This window comes from Charadrius vociferus, unplaced genomic scaffold (assembly GCF_000708025.1).
Source record: "Charadrius vociferus isolate BGI_N301 unplaced genomic scaffold, ASM70802v2 scaffold31, whole genome shotgun sequence".
Taxonomy (NCBI): Eukaryota; Metazoa; Chordata; class Aves; order Charadriiformes; family Charadriidae; genus Charadrius; species Charadrius vociferus.
The window spans coordinates 765,682-788,707 of record NW_009646966.1 but is presented as its reverse complement, the minus strand read 5'-3'; the positions used below and the strand labels follow the sequence as shown (position 1 = coordinate 788,707).

The 23,026-nt window shown below is 38.9% G+C and overlaps 1 protein-coding gene across 1 annotated transcript in view; it reads right to left on the bottom strand.

Moving 5' to 3' along the window:
• Window positions 1–22,518, bottom strand: part of NDUFA4 (NDUFA4, mitochondrial complex associated) — a 26,373-nt gene extending 3,855 nt beyond the window's left edge. Inside the window, exon 1 of the mRNA XM_009895357.1 lies at window positions 22,459–22,518. Coding sequence (XP_009893659.1) covers window positions 22,459–22,518 — 60 coding nt within the window. The remainder of the gene's footprint in view (window positions 1–22,458) is intronic.
• Between the last annotated feature and the right edge of the window lie 508 nt (window positions 22,519–23,026).

Genomic DNA, 23,026 nt, shown 5'->3' with positions numbered 1-23,026 from the left:
GGGTGTGCGGCGGTGTGTGGGTGCACAGGGGGTGCCCCCGGCCTTCCCCTGCCCCTCTGCCAGGCTGAACTCGCTGCCGAGGTCTGTCTTCACCTTCAGCCGGGGTGGAAGCTGAGGGGGCGGTTTAACGGTGAGGCAAGAGAGTTAGGGTTTTGTTGTCTTGAAAAAGATAGAAGAGTGAAATTAATCAAAAAACTGCTCGGTTAATTATCCTGCTGCAGTCCGGGTGTCAAAAGTTGGGTGCATTTGCAGCACTGAGAGAGACCTTTGGTTTTCAAATTTAACGTACGTGTGATACACAATGAAAAAATCATCTGTGGCGGAGAGTTTTATGTGAAATGTTACATATTTTAGCCAAGGTTGGGTTGAATATGATACAATGAGGGAATGGCTTGAAGCTGGAAGCGGGTAGATTTAGATTAGATATTAGGAAGAAGTTTTTCGCTCTGAGGGTGGTGAGACACTGTAACAGGTTGCCCAGGGAAGCTGTGGCTGCCCCATCCCTGGAGGTGTTCAAGGCCAGGCTGGATGGGGCTTTGAGCAACCTGGTCTAGAGGGAGGTGTCCCTGCCCATAGCAGGGGGGTTGGAACTAGATGATCTTCAAGGTCCCTTCCAACCTCAACCATTCTATGAAGTTCATTATTTTTCTTGTTAGATAATTCTAAATGAGCAACAGGGCTACGTACTGTATAATACTAAGCGTGTCCAAGTGCTGCCCTAGTTTGGTCTCCATTGCTGCATATCTCATTTTATACAGAATTGGGAAGCTAATGCCTATCCTAGGATCGCCGGCTGCTTTGATGTATGATTTCTTTCACAAAAGGTAACCCAAAACCTAAGTTTGCACCCAGTCATTAAAAAATTGAAATGGAATAATCTTGGGAAAAAATCACTAAAGCTCTAACCTAAGACAAAAAGATTTCCTTTCCTCGGTTAGAAGCAGAATAACTTTACATGAATGCTAATGGTCTGTGTGCATGTATATCAAAGTAAAGTTTTGAAGTAAAAAAATAATGAAATGGCAGAGAATAAATGTATTTAAGCAAATGGAAGTGGACTGGCTTCTGCTTATTTTCAAGAATTGTCTCAGATTGTCCCTGTCACAATAAATTCTAAAAAAATCCTATTCCTTGCTTATCATTCCATAATCCAACCTTCTTCAGTTTGCCAGAGCCAGTATAATCTGGCTAACAGATAACCAAGGAGAAGACAAAAATGGTGGCAGTTGGCCTTATTCAGTAACTTCTACAGACATATTTGGCAAGTCATTGGATGACATCAAAAAATATTTTTTTTGGAGCAATGCAGTCCTATTACTTGTCTCCCTTATTTTTTTCAGTATTGATAAACAGGAAGGGAACATAGTTAGTGTGCTCCAAGAGTCTTGTTAACCATTTCAGTATACATCATGTGATGGGGACAGTATTTTTCCATTTTTTCAAATGAAAAGAGCAATTTGCCTATGCAGTTAAAAGTTTTGAAAACAATAGTATCAGTGCTGTTTCTTTTATAAGACAGAAATACCTGAAACCGCCCAGAGTAACTTGGAAGGTTACACTGCTCACTCTCTAGTGCAGTAGTTGAACTTTCCACCATGTATTTGGATCACAGGAAATACCAGTTGCTGAAGCAGCTGCAGGATAACCTGGGAGAGGCGAAGGGTAGATGGATAGCCAGTAGCCATGTGGGGCTGCTGAGCAAAACTCGCCTCAGGTGGAAACAGTCTGCTTTCTTCTGCTCCCCTGACATAAGGCTAAGTGGCAGAAATTCAGAGACTTTGAGTAGCCTCTTTCTATGCTATTAAGGGAAGACCATCAGGGATATATTACTTCCACGAGGCATGTCTTGAGCACCTATTTTGAGGAAATACATCATGGTTTTTATATGCTTCTCAGTATTTTTTCCCCCCCCCCCCCAATGATTTATACTTTTGCTGGCTTCTTGTGCTTTTATGAATTTAAACAGGCATAGTACCTGATCAATTTGCAAAATTTGTCATGCATTTTATGGGCTTTCATAAATTTTAACCATTGTGTACATCAGCTTTTATTGCCTGGGATGTATGGCTCAGCTGGTTCATTGTATACATGGCTTATTATTTATGTTACCTGGACTTTTGTGTATGTTAATGAATTTTACAGACAAAAAAAATAAAGCGTGAAAACAAGCAGAAAAAAGATTTTTTCATTATAATTTTAGAAATCATGAGTTAATATTCTTAAAGTGCATCCAGTGCAAGCATCGCTAAAAATGCAATCTCTCAGTTGCTTGGCTTGGTGAAATTTTGCGTGTAAACTCAAGCTGCCTCACGGTATCTTGGTGGTGGATCCATGGTTCCTGGAAATACCTACTTAGCTGCCATGTTTGTGTGCTTGAACTATATTTCTATAGTTATATAAATTCTATGTGTTAATTTATAGTAATGCTGTCAATATATTGGCCATATTGAAGACTAACAATTTTCTATTACTTATCAGGAATCCAGCCATTCCCTTACAGAGAGTCAACAGTAGATAAAGGTAGAGAATTTTACCACTTTTATCTGTTGCTTAGCTACTCAAGCTGAAAGTAAACACATTTATTTCCTCTTAAAGTTTGGTGTCTTTGTGTTCACACCTGACAATTAAATTTATGATGCTTTAGTTAGACTAGTCACTTCTTTTATTCTGAGTAAAGTTATTTTTGTGTAGGTTTCTGCTTTTTAAATAAGTGGATCTATAAATCCTTCAGGTGTTTTGGCAAGGTTTTGTGATAAACCGGTCCATTAAGAACTAAGGGGCTAGATTTGCAGTAGTGCTTAGCACTGCTGAAAATCAAGTCCTCGGGTTATTCCAGTGCTTTATCATTTATTTTTTTCGTCTTTCCTTTTGTTGTCCTGTATAGCCGCTCCTTATGCCTTCTGTCTCTCACTTGTCCTTCTTTGATTGCTATCATAGCTTGCTCCTATCCTTAGGCTCATTTGAGCTTTTAGTTTCAGAAACTTTTCTTCTATTCCAGATGCTTTGTTTTCATATTTGGTAGCATTCCTGTTTCTAAAGCCTTTCTTCTCTAAACCTTACCTGTTATTATGAGTCATATATCCACAGATTTCTACTCTGTTTAACATCAGTTATCATGCGCTTCATTTTGTTATATTAAAAGTAATCGATTTTAGCCACAGATACAATCATGTCTGATCTCCTAAAGAACAAGAATATGAAGTCATAATAAAATCAGAGGCTATGTGAAGAATTGCACTCTTAAGGTTTGACAGAATCAGTTGGTTACAAAACAATCAACAGAGACATAAATATAGTCACTTTAAAGTTACATATTTTAATTGGAGGAAAATAGGAAGGAAAGACTACTAGATTTGGAGATGCTCCAATTGATCACAGATCAAGAAACTAAATTCATTGTGCATTGTCCTGTATCATCAGGATATTTCTGTGTTAATCAGAACAATGTATAAACTGAAGATTTTCTGTAGGACATACCAGTTTTGGGAAAAAGGCAAAGACTTTTAAAAATAATTCTTAGCAGAGAAAAGGAATTGTAGGAGAGAAAAATGTATTTTAAAACTTTGGGAAAAAAAATTAAAAACATAAATGTAAAACCTGACACGCAAAAATTACATAGGGTTTTTTGTGATTTTTTTGTGGTTTGTGATTTTTTTTTTATGTTTTGTTCCCATTTGTATGTCTGTTCCCTCTGTTGTAAGTTCTTCTGTTCCTTTCTCTGCGCTTAGCAGGGGGCAACAGCAGAACAGGATACATGTATGCACACCTATGCCAAACCCATTTGGAGTAGTCTGTTTACATCTTCCTTAAAGTCTGACTTGCATTTGGTTTTAACACTGTGAAATGAAATGGCTGCATATTCTGTTCTTGCATCCCTGGCTGCATATTCTGTTCTTGCATCCCTGGTCTAAGGGCAGTAAGGGAACTTAGGGGACTGAGGGGCAGTAACATTGCAATATAGCATCTTGTGATAAAATCTTCCATTAAGTGTAAACATTGTAAATATTATAACAGATCTGAAAAAAAAAAAAAAAGGTAAGAATTTCAGTATGTTACAGGTAGTTAAGTCAAATGTTATGTTTACAAAAAGAAAAATTGAAAAGAAAAAATTACGGATATAGACCAGATTTTTTTTTTAAACTGCAACAAAAATACATGTAGCATTTAAGGGAACTATGGTGAAAGGAAAACAGCTGCTGGAAATCTTGAAAACTAACAAAATACAAGGGCTATAACAAAGAAGTAATGAATAACAAATGGTACTGGATATATGGTACAGAAATATTCTACCACTTCTCTCATTTATGTCTGTCAAAAGCATGGGTTGAAAAAGCTTCTTGTGTCCGTACATCCATCAACAGTACACAATAATCTTAGTGTTATAAGTACATTATTATTTTATAAAAAAAATACACCTGATTTCAGTTGGAATGAGTTTATATAAAGACATGTTATGCAGGATAATCTGCTAGCAGCCATATAAGAAAAATTTCTGTTAAATAAGAGTGCTGGAGATCTGGAAAGGAAAAAAGTTGGCGACAGTGGTTGCATGTTCTATTACTAAGGGAAGAATAATTTTCTGGAGTTTCTAATCTGCTCAGCAAGTCAAAGAATATTCTATTAATATTAAGACAAAACCTTTTTTTAGTTCATTTGCATTTATGTATATAACATGATTATTAATTTATATTACACATACAAATTGTATTTTACGGTGCTATTTGTAAACTTAAAGATATTAGCCCTAATATACATAACTTCTGTAATATGACACTTTTATTAAGTGTACAGATATATAGACTGCTGTAGCATTAAAGTAATTACAATTATTTTAAAGCAAGTAAATCCTTACTTTAAAATAAAGGCTTCTATTTTAAAATGAAAATAAATAATGCTTTTACACAAAGAGAGTGAATATGTGCTATTTAGCAAAAGTGAAACTGCCAGTAAGAAAATGAAGCAAGGATTTCCTTAATCTTTCTTTCCTGAAGTTAAACATCTTCTGGCAAAATGTGGATGTAATTACAAGTATTTAAAATTTTACCCTTGAACATAATTTAAAAAAAAAATCCAAGTTCCTCAGCTGTCATAAATTGTTATTGGTGAAACAGCATAAAAAATTTAGAAGGAAGTTCTTTCTTTGTCCATACAGAGTATAAAAAGAATCATTGGGCAGGACATTCTTAGCATAAAAATGCTCTTATGCGTTCCTTGCATAGAAAACCTATTAAAGTGTATATTTCACAGGGAACCAGGTGGCTATATGGGTTGTTCGTAATGGAATATTGAGGGTTTTTACCTGTCAGTTAGCAGATTCAAATCTGTCTCCATTCTGTCTCTTTAGAGATTTTGGAGCAGCATGGGCTGAGACAGCGGGAAGCACCTCAGGTAAGGGATCCCGCTGGAGCGAACAGGTTAAAGCACCAGCAAGAGTTCTTCTTAGCCTCCTGAAAATAAAACATTACAGTTGAAAGACTTCAGTAGTTATAGGAGAAAAAAAGAGACAGAGATGTGCAAGAGTAATAAGACATTCCAAAAGGGATGAAAATATTCAGGTATTAAGTACCAATATTTATAAAATGTATGGGTTTTTTTTAAATGTAATATCATTCCATGACTATTAGGAACAGAAAGCAAGAAAGAGAATGACATGGCAAAAGGAAAACAGCTGAGAATCAAATACTTAAAAGGAACTGAACTGTGGTCCCTGCTTACTCTCTAGTTTCAAAAGAACAAATGAAACAGTTGTTCTTTACATTTAAAATATATTTTGTTTTAAATTATATAATCTTCCAAAAGTTAGGATGCAGAAGTACAGGCCCCACACAGCTTGCACCTGACTGGAAGGCTTGAAACTGACGAAAAGACCACAAGAAGTTACTGGAATGATTCCTCTACAAACTATGCTGATTCAGTGCCCTTTTACAGGTAACCTCTTTCCCATGATTGCAGCCATAGATGGTATTTCCCTGTAAGCTGCTCTTGTGTTTGATTTGAAAAACCATCTCAACGCTGTAAATAAAAGATAAGTTTAATGGCTCAATGAAAAGTTAAAATCTTCACTAAAAACGTAAACAGGACTGGTACCTGGAACAGTTTTTAACTAGGTGCTGCTTCAACTAACAACTTGTTAGAGACAAATTAAAACTGCTTCTGTTTCTAACGCCTATAATTGCCTTAAGGCTTTTGATCTTTCATCTTAACAGAGGAGGTTAAAGGATGCTTTTTAGTTTCTCCTGTGGAGTAAGGAGAAGCACACTTGAATAATGCTTCCAGGACCATTCTGTGCTGTTTCTTTTACATATGATGGGGAAGAAATAGATAGTCCTTACAAGTCCTCTGCTCTGATGTGCAAAATTTAAGTTAGCCTTCGATTAATCTTTTGTTTGCTTATAGTTTTACCAAAGCTTACTCAAATTTCAGCTGATTTTCTTTATGTTGGGGATCTACACTGACTGAAACAAGTCATGGATTTCCAGGTCTGGCATGACAGTCAGGTTCACGCTACCAAAAACTATTGGCTAATTATTTATAAAAATCTGATCAGAGGTTGCTCTCTGAATAAAGCTGTTCTCCTTTACTGGAAAAGAATAACTTGGTATTGACAGCTCTTTCCAGGACATATTGCTGCTTATGAGAAACTGATGCAGCTCCCACAGGAGTGACTCAAGCAGACAGTCAGGGAACAGAGCAAGGTGCTTATAAGCAGCTTCTGAAATGTAAAAATACCCCCCCCCCCCAAAAAAAAAAAGATAATTGACTGTGCAACAGCTGTAAGGAATGATATATGAGACCTCATATTCACTATGTATTCCAAACCTCAAAAAGAACAATGTAATGTTAACAAAGAAACATGAAAACAGCATATGTTTACAAAGTATAGTCTTATTGCTATGGCATTGTCTACGCAAGTTGTGCCAACAAAGGATTACACAGTTAGAAAACTATAAATAGATTTTGTATTCTAATTTATTTTTCTGTATTTTTTCCTGTAATGGAGAATGTCAGTATTTTAATGGAAACACAATTTATGGAAAGAATAAGGCTCCCAAATCTAACAGTTTCAGTAAGCCAAAACTTGTTCTTATTTAAGACAGTGATAGAGCCTTTAGAGGACAGGATGAGACATAATTCTGATCAAGCTATTTTCCACAAACCTAGGCTGGAGAAAATCTCATCTGTCTTCCACTAACATGAGTCGTATGCTTTTGTTTTCTTTATGGAAAGGGCAAAGAGGGATTCTTGTGATTCATGAACAGGACAGATACTGCTATTTTGGAAGTAAGAATGTTATTCATGTACTTTCCAGAGAAAACATTATTTGCCTCTCTTTTCTGCTGCAGTTTTTAGACGAAGGTTAATGTTTGCAAAGTAGAAAGGTTTACTGAATAGAAATTGCAAAGCAAAGTTTTGCAGGTAGTTTAGAAACCCAGTATGTTTTATGCATTGCAGCTGCTAATACCAGATGACAAAACTACTACTGATTATTTTAGGAGTCTTTGAATTACGTTGCAGACCTTGACACTGTTGGGTAACACAGAGCCATCTGAAAAGCACGAATGTGGAGTGTGTTTTGCTTGTGCTTCAGTGAATGGCAGTGCTGTGGGGGAAATACTTTTTGCAAAACTTTAGAAATGCAGAAATTAGGTGTTTAGTTTAAGCAAGTCTCCCTTCTGAAATCAGTAGAAAGAATACAGGTGGCTCCCAGAGGCAATCTAAAGTAGAGCTAGAATAAATCACTCTTTCAGGATGTCATCCTTGGCCCTTGCCAAAATCACTGGAGATGCAAGTTGATGCACAGGGGTAGCCTTCAGTTGCATTTCAGAAGATGTTACTGGATAAACCTCATGCTTTCATTACCCTTTGGAGCAAAACCAAGATACCTGCAGTATCTTGGTGTGAACCTGGTAAGACCTGGACAGCTTGTGCAGGACATCTAATAGTATCTGTTTCTTGGTATTGTCACACGGTTCACACTGTGCTAAAACATTAGTCTTGGAGTTCCTCCTGTATGGGCTATGACATCAGACACTGCAAGGGCTGATCAGTTTTGTAAGCAGCCTGATTTTGCAGACAGTGGCATTTATAACTGAGGATAAACTATTGATATCTTGGCAGTGGTTTAAACCTTTTCCTGGCTTTGCCTCGTGAAGTATAATTTAGACATAAACAAAATCTGCATGGAAGGACACAGTGGCAGGTTCTTGTAAAGAAGCAAGTAGTGGATCTCCAAGCTATTGCCCTTTCACAAGTACAAATATCTCCAACTATCACATTCACTTGAATCATTAGTACTTTATGCAGATAATTTCTAGCATAGCAGAATATGAAACCCATTCCCAGCTTGCCTCCTTTCTAGGTATTCACCACTAAATAATTAAACTGTATTCTACTTGGGAGAAAGGAGATAGACCATGTTTCAGCTTGGATGCAGATCGACGTGCTGCATTGTACTCTAACTCATCTGCCACAAATTTTGAGAAATGGCTTTTTTTTTTTCTGTATATGCATTTATCCAGATTAGTACAAAAGTCAGCATTCTGTTTCTAAGAATACAAAGTATCCCATGATCTCTCTTTAATAAATCACAAAAGCTTTATCAAAAAGTGTATGAAAGTAATTGCTTTGGCTACTCTTGAGTTTTACTTGTGTTTTTTTGGAAACTTCTACATTTGTCTGATATACCACTTATCAAGAAGTAGTATTCCCATATTATCCTGTCTTAAAATACAGTTTCATTTAAATGTAGGGAATGGTATTATTATATTTATGGGAGAAGGATAATAACTTGTTTTGATGTGTGACTGAGCTCATCCTCCTCCTTTGAAGGGTATATACAGCATATCTGTAAGATTCACATTGTGTGATTGCATGAAATATATACCTGTAGTAGACTTCTGAGCAGGATTTTCTTATTTTATTTGAACAGCAGAGTCTAGACTGAAGTGAAAATAACATGAAGGGGAAAACTACAGCGTATCTTGATATTTTTTCTTATTTGTACTAAGACATCAAAAATTTTCTGTGACAATAGACAGAAGATAAGAGTTAGCAAATTTAATTAAAAAGGAGTTTCATAAAGTACTTTCATTTTTTTCTGTGAAATGCTTTTTCATCTTATATCACACAAGAAATCAGATTAAAGACAACAGAATGTTCTGTTTGTTTACTTGCTTGCTTCAGAACATCCTTGGTCCAAAAAAAGCTGAATCCTGTCTTTCACTAACCTATTGTCTGACTAACTTACAAGCTTGTATACTTTGAGATGTTACTCCATTGATGCTGTCTCTGCCCATCTGTTTTTCCTCTTTGGGACTTGCCCTTAAGAAACACCTCCTTCAGGCTGCCATCCCTATTTACGAAGACATAACAGAACAGTAATGCTTGTGTGAAAGAGCTGTCTTAACAAACACATGTAGTACTCCTAAAGTGTTCAGGCACCCAATACTCTTGTCTTTTCTCCATGGAATGCAGAACAGATGTGGATGAAATGAATACATTTAAAAATTGTTATCCTCTGCAAGCATCATTTAAAATGCTGGGGCTCTGAAAAGCAATACCCATGACAAAAATATGTCTCATAGGAAATATAGTTTACACAACCTCTCCAAAGAAGAATCATTGCTAATTAAAAAAAAAAAAAAAATCATGTAAGGAGGCCAGTCTAGAGATGAACTATTTTTTTTAAAGTAAGATAAATAAGCCTTTAAAAGAACAATCTGTCTTATCAAACTTGGATTCAGTATATTTGTTTGTCGGGTAAAATGAGCTTTGATTATAACTTGGCCAAACTGAAATGACTCATATGATTGAAAATTAGAACATTCCAGTGCAATGATGTTTGAAAGAAGTAATCCACACTGCATCTTGTAAAGAAACAAATCAGGACAGTGGGAATTTTTGCTCCCTGTCTCTCCCTCTCCGCTCCTCCATTTGATCTGGGAGTGGAGGAAGCATGATTTTCAAGGTCATAGTTCTTTTAAATAGACTTGCTGGTATACTGTTTCATGACCATGGAAACTGGAAGAGAGAGAACAGCCACTTGAGGGGCAACAGAAAAGACTGTGCTGTGGATTCCCCAAATCTTTCTCCCTCAGAGCCACCTTGAGTCAGAGAACACAAACAGTAGTGAGAACAGACAGATATGTTTTTACTACATGAAACAGTAAAGGATGTAGTGAATCACTAAGGCCAAGGTTACACAGTCTTTTTAATTCACAGTAGGTCCAAACTGCTACTCAGAGAGACAGTTTCATCCATCCTGTGCCCTTGGCTACTTATGTGCCAGCACCAGTTCACATACAGAGACGAAACAAAAAGTTTCTATCTATCTGGATCAATTCTAGCTCATTGCCAATGCTAGCTAGGATGTGATTGCAAAAAGCATCCAGGAGAAGCAAATGGGAGAGGGGTAATGGGATTGTACCCTCTCACTAGACTGATCTGATCATGTAGCTGCCACTTGGCTGTGGGTGTCACACTTGATCTAACATGGACTGCTGGTGACCCAGGCAGTGGTGCCTGCTTTCCTCTCTCCCCATGTGTTCCTGTTGCTGTGTCCCTGCCCCGCACTGGATCAGTTGGTCTTGAAGCCACAGAACTTCGTGGTAGGGCAGCTTTCTGCAAGATGAAAAAGCTAATCTGGCTTGCTGTATGGTTGGATAATTGCACAATTTGATACAAGTATTGAGAAGGGAAGATGGCAGATTTCATGTGAAACTGCACCCTACCATCATTGTGACTAGAGAGACATCATTACGGTTGGACATTCTCATTAAGAAAAACAAAGAAACAGTTATAATCATGTCAGTGGAAATAAAAACTTTTATATTTTAATTTTTACAGCATTTCCTGAGTTTGACAAATATTTAAAGCAATCTGGAAATTGATCACATTCTGTATTTGATGAGAAAAATCCCAATGGTCTCATGTTTTTTGTTTGTGTTTTCTATCCCTTTCCAGTAGAAGCACTGAGGGGAAGCAGTTTAATCCAGGGTCTCTCATTTCTCCCCTTTTCCTCAACTGGGAATGGGAAGAGGAGGGGAATGAGGAAGGGGCAGGGGATAGCAATCCTTTTACAATTAAGATAAAACTTATGAAACATTTAAGAGGACAAAGACAGATACATCTTCAACATCAGAATGTTGTTCCTGCTAAATTTCAGAGACTGTAACAAACAAGACCTTCTCAAAGCTCTTCTATTATTTTTTAAAATTAGGGTATTTTCTGTTAAATTAAATACAGGGTTTCTGCTATTTCCCCCTATCATTGTCACAGTGTAATATGGATATTTAATCTGTATGAGCATAAAAACGATCATCGCTATAGGATGACATTTAGCTTACAAATATCTTCATGGAAGATGGAGTAGGATCTTATAGCTAGAACTCATGCCCGTGTTTGGGACTGGAGGTGTTCAAATTTCTTGAGGATCTCTGGTTTATGAACCATCACAATTACAGCAGATTCCCTCTCCACTCACTACCACTACACATTCCAAAACTGAGAAAAAAATTAGGGAAAAAAAAAAAAAAGGCAAAAAAAAAAGCGAGCATTTCTCTTTTTCACATGGAACAGGTCATAACTCTGAATGTCTGACTCAGCAATATGACAGCACGGACGAAAATCTGCTTCTTTTTCAGAAGTCGTGCAGGATTTCATCCCTGTTCTCAAGAAATACTTAAAATTGAGACTGACCTGTGAAATATTGTTTTGTAAACATTTATACCTTGAGATATTTGTTTCACAGTAGCACATAAAACACAATTGCACAGAGACTTCTGAAGGTCCAGCTATAACAGGGACTGTTCTGGGGGCTCTGCCATCACTTAGGAAGGTAAAATCTCTTTCCCTGACTTGCAAAATCATTTTATCTTCCTGCATCAGTTTTCAGGAACTTGTGCTTCTTGCCAAGAAATTGATGGTTGCAGGCCATAAGACTGGCCTTTGCTGTAGTCTGTTTTCTCCCCAGCCACAGAATGAGATCAGAACTATCAGTTCTTGCTGCACTTTCCAGGCAAGGAGCCAGTATTTTTGCCATATGCTGCCAGCAGGGTACCTTAACAAAGACATGTCTAAGCGACTGTTTTTCTTTTTTTTAAAAAACAAAGAAAACTGTGTGCATGTGTCTTGATGAAGTGGGACTCTAAAATAACTGAATTCCTTTTCTTTTGCAATAAAGTGGATCTTAAATCAGCTCAAATGCTTAAAATACAATTTTTCAAGAAAAACCTGCATAATTTGGCAAAACTAGATTAAACCCAAATTCGTTTCTATACAATCTGTGATGATAAAAGATGTCTTCTGTGTCTTTGCTACACATTGTGCTAATCGGTGACATAATGAATATTAGAAAAAGAAGCAAATTGATTCCTAAATGTCACAATTACATTTAACAGAGAGCATTAAAAGCAGTTATTTCCTTTCTTTATTGCTTACTGTTTTTATTATTTCATTATATTTTTTCATAGAAATCCAAGCCAGGCCAGCTCAGCTTCTTTTGTTTACAGATAATAACTAAATAGAATTTAAAAGGAAGCTATAGAAACCCCTTCAGTAGAATTTATTTTGTAGCAGTTCACAAAGATTTTTGTCAGTATAGCTGAAGCATCTTTTGTCCTCAGGGAGACCAAAACAAGATTGTATTGGAAAAGCTTTATGTGAGAAGGGTCATTGACACTCACATTCAGAGTAATTATTCTTGTAAAATTAATTAACTTCTTTTTTTAAATCCAAGCCCTTAGAATACTTCCCATTAGTAGCAGCAGGTCTGTGCTTTTTATGTTCATTGTGGCAGATGTTCTTTACATCCCAGATTTTTTCAGAACAACAGAATGGTTTGATGGATGAAAGGCTGCATCTAAAAAAAGTGTATCAGTCAGCGTCATTAAAAGCCTGAGCCAGAGCCCACTGAAATCAGTGGGAATCACTGGCTTATGTTCACATTTTTCATATCTTGTTAAGAGGGCCTGAGTCTTGATTATTAAAAAAGAATGGAATGACATTCTTTACTTCTATTGCACATCATTTCTTTCTCCAACAGTGAGGAAGAGAAAGACTGTATTGGTGGAAGAATCCGACATTGCACATATAGACGGCTGGGTTTGTGACCCCAAGAGGCCTGCAGGCTTGCATAGTGACTACCAGGTGGCAAACCCCCTTGAGGAGTCTGGATAGGCTCCTAAGAAGTGCTGGGAAGGCGTAACTGGTTGTGGTGCACCAGTACTATTGACAAAGGGAAGAACACTTGAGCAAACAAGGAAGCTAAAGACTAAGGTTTCTACGGTAGTATTTTGTAAAATGCTTCTTTCCATCCTTGGGACCGTGGGAAGAGGTGGAAAGACAGATTTTTTTATGACCCTGATTGGATAATATAAGTAGGACGAATGCACATTCATCACAAATTGAGAACAGTTTCAGAATAAAGGGAGTATTTTATCTGAAATTCATCTGACTGAGGTGTCAGGGAACTGCAAGAGGGAGCTGCTCCGTAAGGGAAGGTGAACAAGGAGCTGGTGCTGACAGCAAGGCAGAGAGGGCACAGTGCTAAGGCCCAAAGAAAAGGAGCAGAGCAGGTCTGGTGATGATAACCAGGGTCAGCCAGCAGTTTGATGACTGCCAGCAGGTACATAGCGATGAGGCAAGGCTACGTTCAAGCCAGGACCGGGCAAGATCCTGGTAAGATCAGGCAAGGCAATCCAATGTTGCTCAGGCAGGGACCACGGGTAAGACCTGAGTTTAAATGCAGCTCCAGAGCTGCAGAGCCCCCCCAGTAAGGCTTCTCCTGGCTCTTTCTCATGCAGCTTTTTCTCCAGAGCCTGATCCAAGGTCGCAGGGCTGCATCACATCACTGCTGGTCTTGAGCACTGTCAGCCAAACTGCCCTAGGAGGGTGAAGAGCCTGTTGGTGCGGGGCCCTAACAATGAGTGACACTGTGCAATTTTAAGTTTGACACTTAAAATCTAGAAAGTCATAACTGAGCATTTAAACTGGAGACTGTGAAAAACAAATGCACAAGAACACATGGCTCTGAAATGGTAATGCTGCTGATAAGAAAAACTTGGAAGTTCTGTATCCTCCGATAAAGGGTTGGCCAAAGGATGTAAATACTCAGGCAGTAAATGGGAAACTAACTGAGTGTTATTAAAATGGGTTCCCAAGATAGGAACAAAACAGAGGTACACATGCTTACAGGCAAATTCTAGAAGTTTAAGGAATAAGATGAAGTAACAGGAATGTCCTTCCTTACTCAAAAAAATGACATAGCAGATATTGGAAACTTGGTGGTAAGAAGACAACCAGTGGCACATTGTAATATCAAGACAGAAAATATACATGAGATGATAGAATAAAATGTGCCCATGCCAAAGACGTAGTATACATTCAAGAAATCAGAATCAAATGAATTCAACAAATTAACCACCTCACTGAATTTGTATGGATTGAAATTCCAGGCCTGAATTGCACAGTAGTACTGGATCTCTCTTCATATCTACTCAGAAAGGATGGCAACACAGACTGCAATATTGTGAGAAAAATCAGGAAGGCAGCAGTTGTACTGAGGGACTGCAGTTACCCCCCCGCTTTGGATTGGATGAACACGGTACTGAGATCTAAGCAGAGATGAAAATGTTAGATGTTATGAATGACTCTTTCATGGACTAAGTGGTTAGTGAGCGCACATCCAAAAATACAAACCTTGACTTTGTACTGAATAACTAGCAGGATCTAATAAAAATCTTACTGATGAATTGCTCTTCTCCAACAGTGACCATGTATTTATTCAGCATTTCTACAAAGGCAGCAAATTTCAAAAAATCCACATTTCTTGTGCTCTGCTTCAAAAGGGACGAATAGAAAATGAGGAAGCTTCTTAACAAGATATCTGAAAGGGATGGTTCAAGGAATTAAATTCTCATAGGCATGTAAGCTACTGGGGAACACTGTACTGCAATCGCAGCATTAGTGCTTATCACCTATGGAAATGGCAGAGAAAATATAAAAGAAAGCTGAAATCGCTTTCCAGCAAAGTCAAGGAGACTACTATAAACAGGAAAGAATCCTTCAAACTGTATTTAAAGCAAGAAAATAATGAGTATCATAAGCTCTAATAGATTAAATGTAAAAATATGATCAATTAGGCAGAATGGGAAAAGAATTTGAGAATCAACAAGATAAAAGAATCAAAATTAGTACTGAGTCATATTTCAACCACAGCAAAAAAACATGCCAGTGTCCATTGGGCCAGCAGATGATTTGTATGAAACATGTACTTAGGGAGATGAATTCTTCCAACCAGTATTTCCTGTGGAAAAGAAATGAAGATGCTCCCATGCTATAGTGCTATTCTCTGGCTGAAGAGGGCTCAGCAGATAATCTGTCTGAATGTGACGTTATTGTGGAAGCTGCTACAGATAAAATATTAAGAAAAAAAAAGATAAAATGTTCTGATAAAATACTAGGAAACCACCACTATCACAAAAGTGCTGAAAGAACTCAGGTACGAAACAGTTCAACTACTAATGGTGTAAACTCTTATTTGTCTGGGCAGTAAATAAAATAGCAGATGAAATTCAATCTAGATAAATGCAAGGGAAGTGAAATGCAGTGTAGATAAATGTAAAGAAATCGGTGCTTATGAGGAAAAGCAATCCTAGCTTCACAAATAAAATGATGGACTCTGTGTTGACTCTTGCCCCTGAGGAACAGTCAACCTTGGGATTATGATAGTTTTATGGAAGTGTCAGTTCAGTGCAGTCAATGTTCACTCCATATCCCAAGAAAAAAAAATCTTAAAAATTACTAGGAAAGAAATAGAGTAGAAAACAGAAAATATTATTATTTAACGGAATAAATGCATTATTTTCTTGCATATATATATAGCCCATATATAGCCTCTCATTACAGAAAGGCTATATTTAAAGATTGGAAAAGATATATGGAAGGAAAACAAGGTTCATTGGAGGAATGGAAGTCTATCTCATTCACACTATCAGAAGTGACTGTGTTCGCTGGGATTCTTCACCCTGGGAAAGAGATGACTTGGGAGGTTGTCCTGGTTTGAGCGACACAGGACTAATTTCTCTTCTAATACTTGGGAAGACTGCACTTTTAGAAGACTCCAGTGTCTGAATTTGTGAAAATATTTACTTTATAGCCAGCTATGGTGTGTGGGTTTCAAGGTCTCAGTGTTTTTGAGCTAGCCAGGTGCAGGGATGAGGAGGAGCAAGACCCAGGCACTTGACCCAAGCTGGCCAACAGGATTATTTCACACCATCAACATCACATTCACTATAAATTAGAAAGTTTGCTGTGAAGTTCTCTCTCTCCCTTGATGGCTGCCATCCTGAGAACTTTGTGCCCTGGTGCCGGACTCCTGAGGCTTTCCTTTCCTCCTGAAGCCGTAGCGCTCACAGTGTCCAACATTTGGTGTCCGCTGCTGGGAGTGCACAGCTTCCTACTGATGTAATTGGCTGAGTATAATCTTTGCATATTCAATATTGGTTCTTTAGTGCTGTTAATGTTAATTATCTCATCTTATTCTATTAAATCTGTTTATACTTCAGCTCCTGGGTTTCCTTGTTTTTTCCCCATTCCCCTTCCCGGGTGGAGATGGGTCATTGGGTGACAGAATGATTGTCTAAATGACAACAAATTGTTATGGGTCTCTCAAACCGTAACAGAGATATAGCAGATGACAGGAGTCAGGTTCAAAACAAAAAAAACAAGTTTTTTTTTCATACATAATGTAATAGATCTAGGGAATTCTGTGCCAAATAATGTTGCGATAATAACTCCACATGGGTTATAAGGGAGAATGGACAAGTTTTTAGAAGAAAGATTCTTGGAAAAAAGACTCATTACAGGCCACTAAATGGAAAAACCACATCAGGATTAAGAAATTCTCAGAGCTGAAAATAATCGGAAGTTGGGAAATCAGTAGATAGTATCATACATACCTGCTCAGTTCTTGCTTTTCTCTGGCTGTCCATTTAGGCTAGATAGACCCTTAATCTGAACAAGTAAACCACCAATATAGTCTAATACTTTCATAGTTCTTTATTATTATTAAGTATTCTTATTTCTTTATACAGTGGCCCCAATTATACGTACTTTACAAACAAAAAGAACATGGCTTACTTGATGAGCTCACTATCTGAAAGTTACATGATAAAAATTATTAATATTCCTTCTATAGCTTTTATGTTGAGGAGCTTTAATCATGACTCAAAATTCTGCTACACCTGAAATAAATCATAGACAGAAAAACAAGACAAAAATGGAAATACTAAGTCTGCCCCAAAGGATTTGGAAATACAAGCATAGAACAAGAAACAGAAACAGAATAGCAGGGAAGCACAAGTAAACTGTGAGACTGCATGAGACATTATCCACTGGACCATGGATGCTTTTGGGAGCATGGTGGTAAAAGGGTATTTTGAGAGGAAAAATGAACTGAGTTTGCAGGTTACAGGGAACACATTTTAAATATGAAGGATGCCTGGAAAAAAAAAAACCACAAACTTGCCTGAAAATTTAACAGAGAACGGGTGGCCATTTGTGTTAAACAAATTTGTATGGCAAATGTCATCTGTCATAAAGAAATGGCAGATGAAAGAAAGAGTCACCTGTGAAGTGTAGTGTAATCAAGCCCAATAAATTTATGACTGATGCAGCAGAGGTGAATTCACAGGAGGTATAAAAATGGAAAAGGAACATGGTAGAAGCTGAGAAGAATCATTGCAATAGATATGTCAACATGAGAACTGCGTTTTTGAAAAACGGAGAAAGGAATATTGATGTAGATGAGAGGAGAGGTGAGCCTAGACAAGAATTTTACCTGAATGGGCAAGTAGGAAAGCTGCATGTGAGGTGTGTTTTGCATTGAATCTTTCAGACATAACTTCAGCGGCAGGATCTACAGCGAGGTCTGAGCTGAGGACAATGTCCTTTGTGTAGTCATGAGTGGCAGGGGGTGGTCTCATAGTGGCTGAAAGGAGGTAGGCATATAGAGCCAGGGTAAAGGTGGGAGAGCTCTCTTAGCTCTGTCAAGATTGAGCTGACAAAAATGTACAAAATGACATTTTTTTTCTTAAGTTAAAATAGCTGTTTGATTAAGGGGTTGCAGGACTGGAACTTAACACAGACTGGGGAAGAGAGGGTATGGAAGGCAGGAGTCTGCTGCCTATGTGTATCTATATGAGCACAGGTACCTTATGTGGGACCTGGCTGCAACAGAAATGCAGAGATCCATCTTACCTAATCCTTGGCTTTAACAACTTCATCCTGTATCAGCAAGTAAGAGAGGCAGCAGGGCCCATCTCTACCTAATCCTAAAAAAAGACACACATTACTTAGCATGAAAATTCACACAGAACTAAAGATATAGATACCCCTAATTCTAATATTTCAATATTGCAATCTTAATATGTATATATTTCTTTAATTCAGAAAGCTCTTCTATTGAAGATACATACTGTTGGTTTTTACTTTTGATGGACTCTTTTACAACATGCATACCGCATAATCAAAAAAAGCCCATAATTAATGGATTGAGGCTGAGCGTGGCCTAAGGAGTGTAAGAAATATCTCCATATCTGATGGGAACATTCCCTAGCAGCATTTGACTGCAGTAGACCTTGTAGCAGTTTGACGGTTTTTATTTCAAAGTCTTATTGTTCAGAGGCTATTGATACTGAATTTCCTCCCTTTGTAATTTAAAACAGCAAGGACATCTGATTCAGTCTTTTTCTCTTTATATTTTACCATATAATACTAGACAAAAGAGCAGAGATCACTGAGAGAGGTGCTTGCTGTAATGGCACCGTTAAAGAGTGAAAGCTGGAACAATTCTCTTCGGAAAGATATTTGAAGAGGTCAGTCTCCCTACTACAGATGGTGATGTTTTGATGGACAAAAAAAGAGTTTGCTGTTTGAATTCAGACAGGTAGGTCATGGCTTTAACTGTCTGCTCACTGACAGGGAAAAAAAAAAAAGATACAGGATTTCATACTATTATTTCTGCATTCACTGTTGACGGAGGAGTTAAAAACATACTTACTCTTGAGTTTATTCCCTAGGTGAGGAAATGTGGTATTATTGTATTTCTTTCTTTGAAAACTCGACAATTTCATCAAACTAGGAATGTTACTTTTAAGGTAATTTATGTAAGCGTGACTGCATCCTGTGCTGACTTGCTATTGTGTAACTCCTTCTAAAATGGTCTTTACAGAATGACAACAAAGATTCTTTTTTCTTAGGGCAAAAGTACAGTCAGAAGATACTATTTTCTCTCTTTCTCCAGCAGTTGAAGAGCAGCACTGAAATGGAGATACAGACACCTATTCTTGCAACAGGCTGTGCACTGAAGGCTCGACCTGAAGAGAACCACTGGGATGCTGAGATAATTGAAAGACCCGACGTGCTTGACATGACCCAATATACTGAAATATTTCTAGGCATTTTTTAGGTATTATGTTAGTGATGGAGCTGCCATGACATTTTCATACTAGATGTATTATTTCAGCTCTTCATAATTTTGCTCTAAAAATGACCTTTTAAGATAATTTTTATGTGTGTATGAGGGTAGTACTTAAAGGTGCTAAACTGACAACACTTACAATCTATTTAATGGGTATAGCAATGTCAGTACAGTGCCCAGCTCTCAGCGGTGTGCCAGTAATACCTCATTTCTTCAACCAAAAAGGCAACTGAACATTTCAACATCCTTGATTATCTGCTGAGACTGGCAAAGGCTTTGCAGAAATAAGGGGATCAGACATTCTCTCTGAAGGCTTCTTTCATTTGGAGCATGAATTCTCCCTTCCCTTCCTCTTATTTGAAATAGTCTGACTCTACTAAAGGAGGACTCCCTTCCCTTCCTCTTATTTGAAATACTAAAGGAGGTTAGCACCTACTAAGGGGGACTTATCTTTGTTTTAATAGCCAGAAACTTCCAAAGGATGATGATCAAAAGATAAACTGGTAGTTCTAGTTAATTTCTATGCTGCATGTTTTATTTACTTCTAATTACTAAATTTGGATGAGTTGTTGGTAAGCCCTATGTTTGTAGTGCCCAGAAGTTTAGGGAAACAGAATGAATTTTAGGTACTCACAGTTATTTTCATTTTATTGATGTGGGTTTTTTTCTTTTGAGGAATGAGGGAAAAATATGCAAGCTGACTACAGAAGATAACAAAGAACATGTGCATGCTATTTTCAGAAATAAAAGTAAGTGTGAATATTCCTTTGGAGGGGGACAAAATGAGAGGAAGAATCAAAAGAAAGATACAGGACAAAAAGAGTAAGACAGAGGGGCTGAGAGGGCTTGAGTCATGGGACAGAGCACAAAGAGGGAAGGAGGAAGAAGCGGTTGGGCTATGTGAGGTGCTGATGAGGAGCCGGGGCAGGCAGCCATTAATTAACTTCTGCCTGATCACCTATTCTTGCCAGAACTGTGTAAGTAGAAACTGGAATAATCCTAGCATTGCAGGCTGCCCCAGAGAGCTGAGGTGAAAGCCAGACCGTCCATACATCTGCTTTGACTTTCAAGTTTAAAGGAATTGTTAAGTTCCTCCACTGCTCTACAGGGAGCTCCTCTCGTCTATGTTATGTGCTGAGAGCCCTCATTCTTCGAAGCTGTTTGTGTCCCTCAGTCTGCCCTTCTATATAAAGCCAAATTTGAGGTCAGTTCTGTTTACTTTTCCTTCCCCTTACATGTGATTTGAGTTGTCCTGCCAATCACCACATACGCGACAAGATCAGGGGCTTGTCCATCGTCAGGCAGGGTGTTCTGCAGAATTTGTCACTGCGCATGTTAGCATGGATCTGCAGAGTCTGAATGAAGGTGTCTGAGCCCTGCTGCTTGTCCTATTAAGACTGAAATTGTGTGTGAAGAGAGAGTAGGATGGGGATGCCAGTTAAAGGCAAAAAAAAAACCCTTAAGAAGTGAAACGCTAAGATAGGCAACTCCTACTGGAGCAGGGAAGGTGATAAGAGTTTTGAAGGAAAGATTAGACTGCATGGGCCTGTAGCATATTTGGGTAGGGCTCGCAAAACCAGATTCAGGAAAGGAGTTCATTTTGCAGTCAGACTACCTATGTAGCCAAAGAATTGGTGGAGGTAATGGGGTGCCAGTGTGAACACATCAACGATGGATGTGATAATGTGCTATAAACAACCTAGGAAATTCAAGCACAGAACGAACACACAATTAATATTTTTCTTTGGAATTTTCTGCCTTTCCAAAATACTAAAAATCTGAAACCCAGAAAATTATTACTGAAAGTATTTCAGATGCATGATTACATCATTCACCAACCAGCCATCTCTATGCTCTATTTAAAAAAAATAGATGACTACTACACCCATAACACACTAATAGTCTTTGCAATAGCAAGAGGAGTTTTGGCTCTGGAAAGGCTTGTGTCGCTGATACTCACAGAGCTGTGCTAAATGTAGCGCAGGCTCTTGTCACAGACCGTGTGCTTGCCAACCTTTATGTTCCCTCCATGCTTCATGGTAGAACTAGTTTGACCCTACCTGCATTTATCCATGGTTAAACACACATCTTCCAATAATGCTCTTACAGTTCTGTTACAAGCTTTCATCTCTAGCACTATTATCATAGAATCATAGAATGGTCAGAGTTGGAAGGCACCCTAAAGATCACCTAGTTCCAACCCCCCTGCCATGGGCAGGGACACCTCCCACTAGACCAGGTTGCTCAAAGCCCCATCCAGCCTGGCCTTGAACACCTCCAGGGATGGGGCATCCACAACTTGTCTGGGCAACCTGTTCCAGTGCCTCAGCACCCTCACGGTAAATAATTTATGCCTAATATCTAATCTGAATCTACCCTCTTTCAGTTTAAAACCGTTACCCCTTATCCCTGATAAAGAGTCCCTCCCCATCTTTCCTGCAGGCCCCCTTTAGGTACTGGAAGGCTGCTATAAGGTCTCCCTGTAGCCTTCTCTTCTCCAGGCTGAACAACTGAACTCTCCCAACCTGTCCTCACAGGGGAGGTACTCCAGCTCTCTGATCATCTTCGTGGCCCTCCACTGGGCCTGCTCCAACAGGTCCATGCCTTTCCTATATTGGAGTCTCCAGAGCTGGATGCAGTACTCCAGGTGGGGGCTCACAAGAGCTGAGTAGAGGGGGAGAATCACCTCCCTCGACTTGCTGGTCATGGTTCTTTTGATGCAGCCCAGGGTATGGTTGGCTTTCAGGGCTGTGAGCACGCATTGACAGCTCATGTTGAGCTCCTCATCCACCAACCACCCCAAGTCCTTTTCCACAGGGCTGCTCTCTCTATTCTCAATCCTCAAGCTCTTTAAGTCATACCAGTATGTCAGCATCAATTCTATAGGATGCCCCCGTTCTTCTAATTACAAAAACAAATTTGGGGGAAAAGCCAAAAAAAAAAAAAAACCCTCAGATTATTCCCTCAGGTTTTTTTACCGCCGGCTGCGGGCCAGGGCTGGGGCTGGCTCCCACCACTGATGCGGCGTCGGCACCCATGTGCGAAAGGCAGTGGCCCCGCAGTGCTGCCCTTGCCTGTCCACCTCTCACCCTTGGGTGTTGTGCTGTCACGTTGGACTCGGGTCATGTGGTCACACAAATACCCCTGGTTGGTTGGGATTTTTTTTATTTTTCTTTTTGGTTTTCTTTTTTTTCCTTTCCCAAATGCAACGTCTTGCTATTTTTCAAGGGTGCAAGAATGAGCTCCACAACGCAACGAAGTCCCCCGGGAACTCAGCTCTTACAACGGGGGTTAAATAAAAGCAGTTTTACGATGCTTCGTTCCCACCCGGGGGGAACAGAGGAAGTGCCAGACCGCATTTTGAGCCGTTTTCCCTAATAAATGTGACCCTGAAGAGACACCCCCTCAGAATGAACGGCTCTGCACTGCCACTTTGTCCGGAGCCCCCCTGACTGCCCGTCCCCCGCCCCGCGCTGCCCGGTCTCCCCCGCGCCCTCGCTCCCCCCGGCGGAGGCGGGACGGGGCCGGCGGGGGGCGGGCGCAACC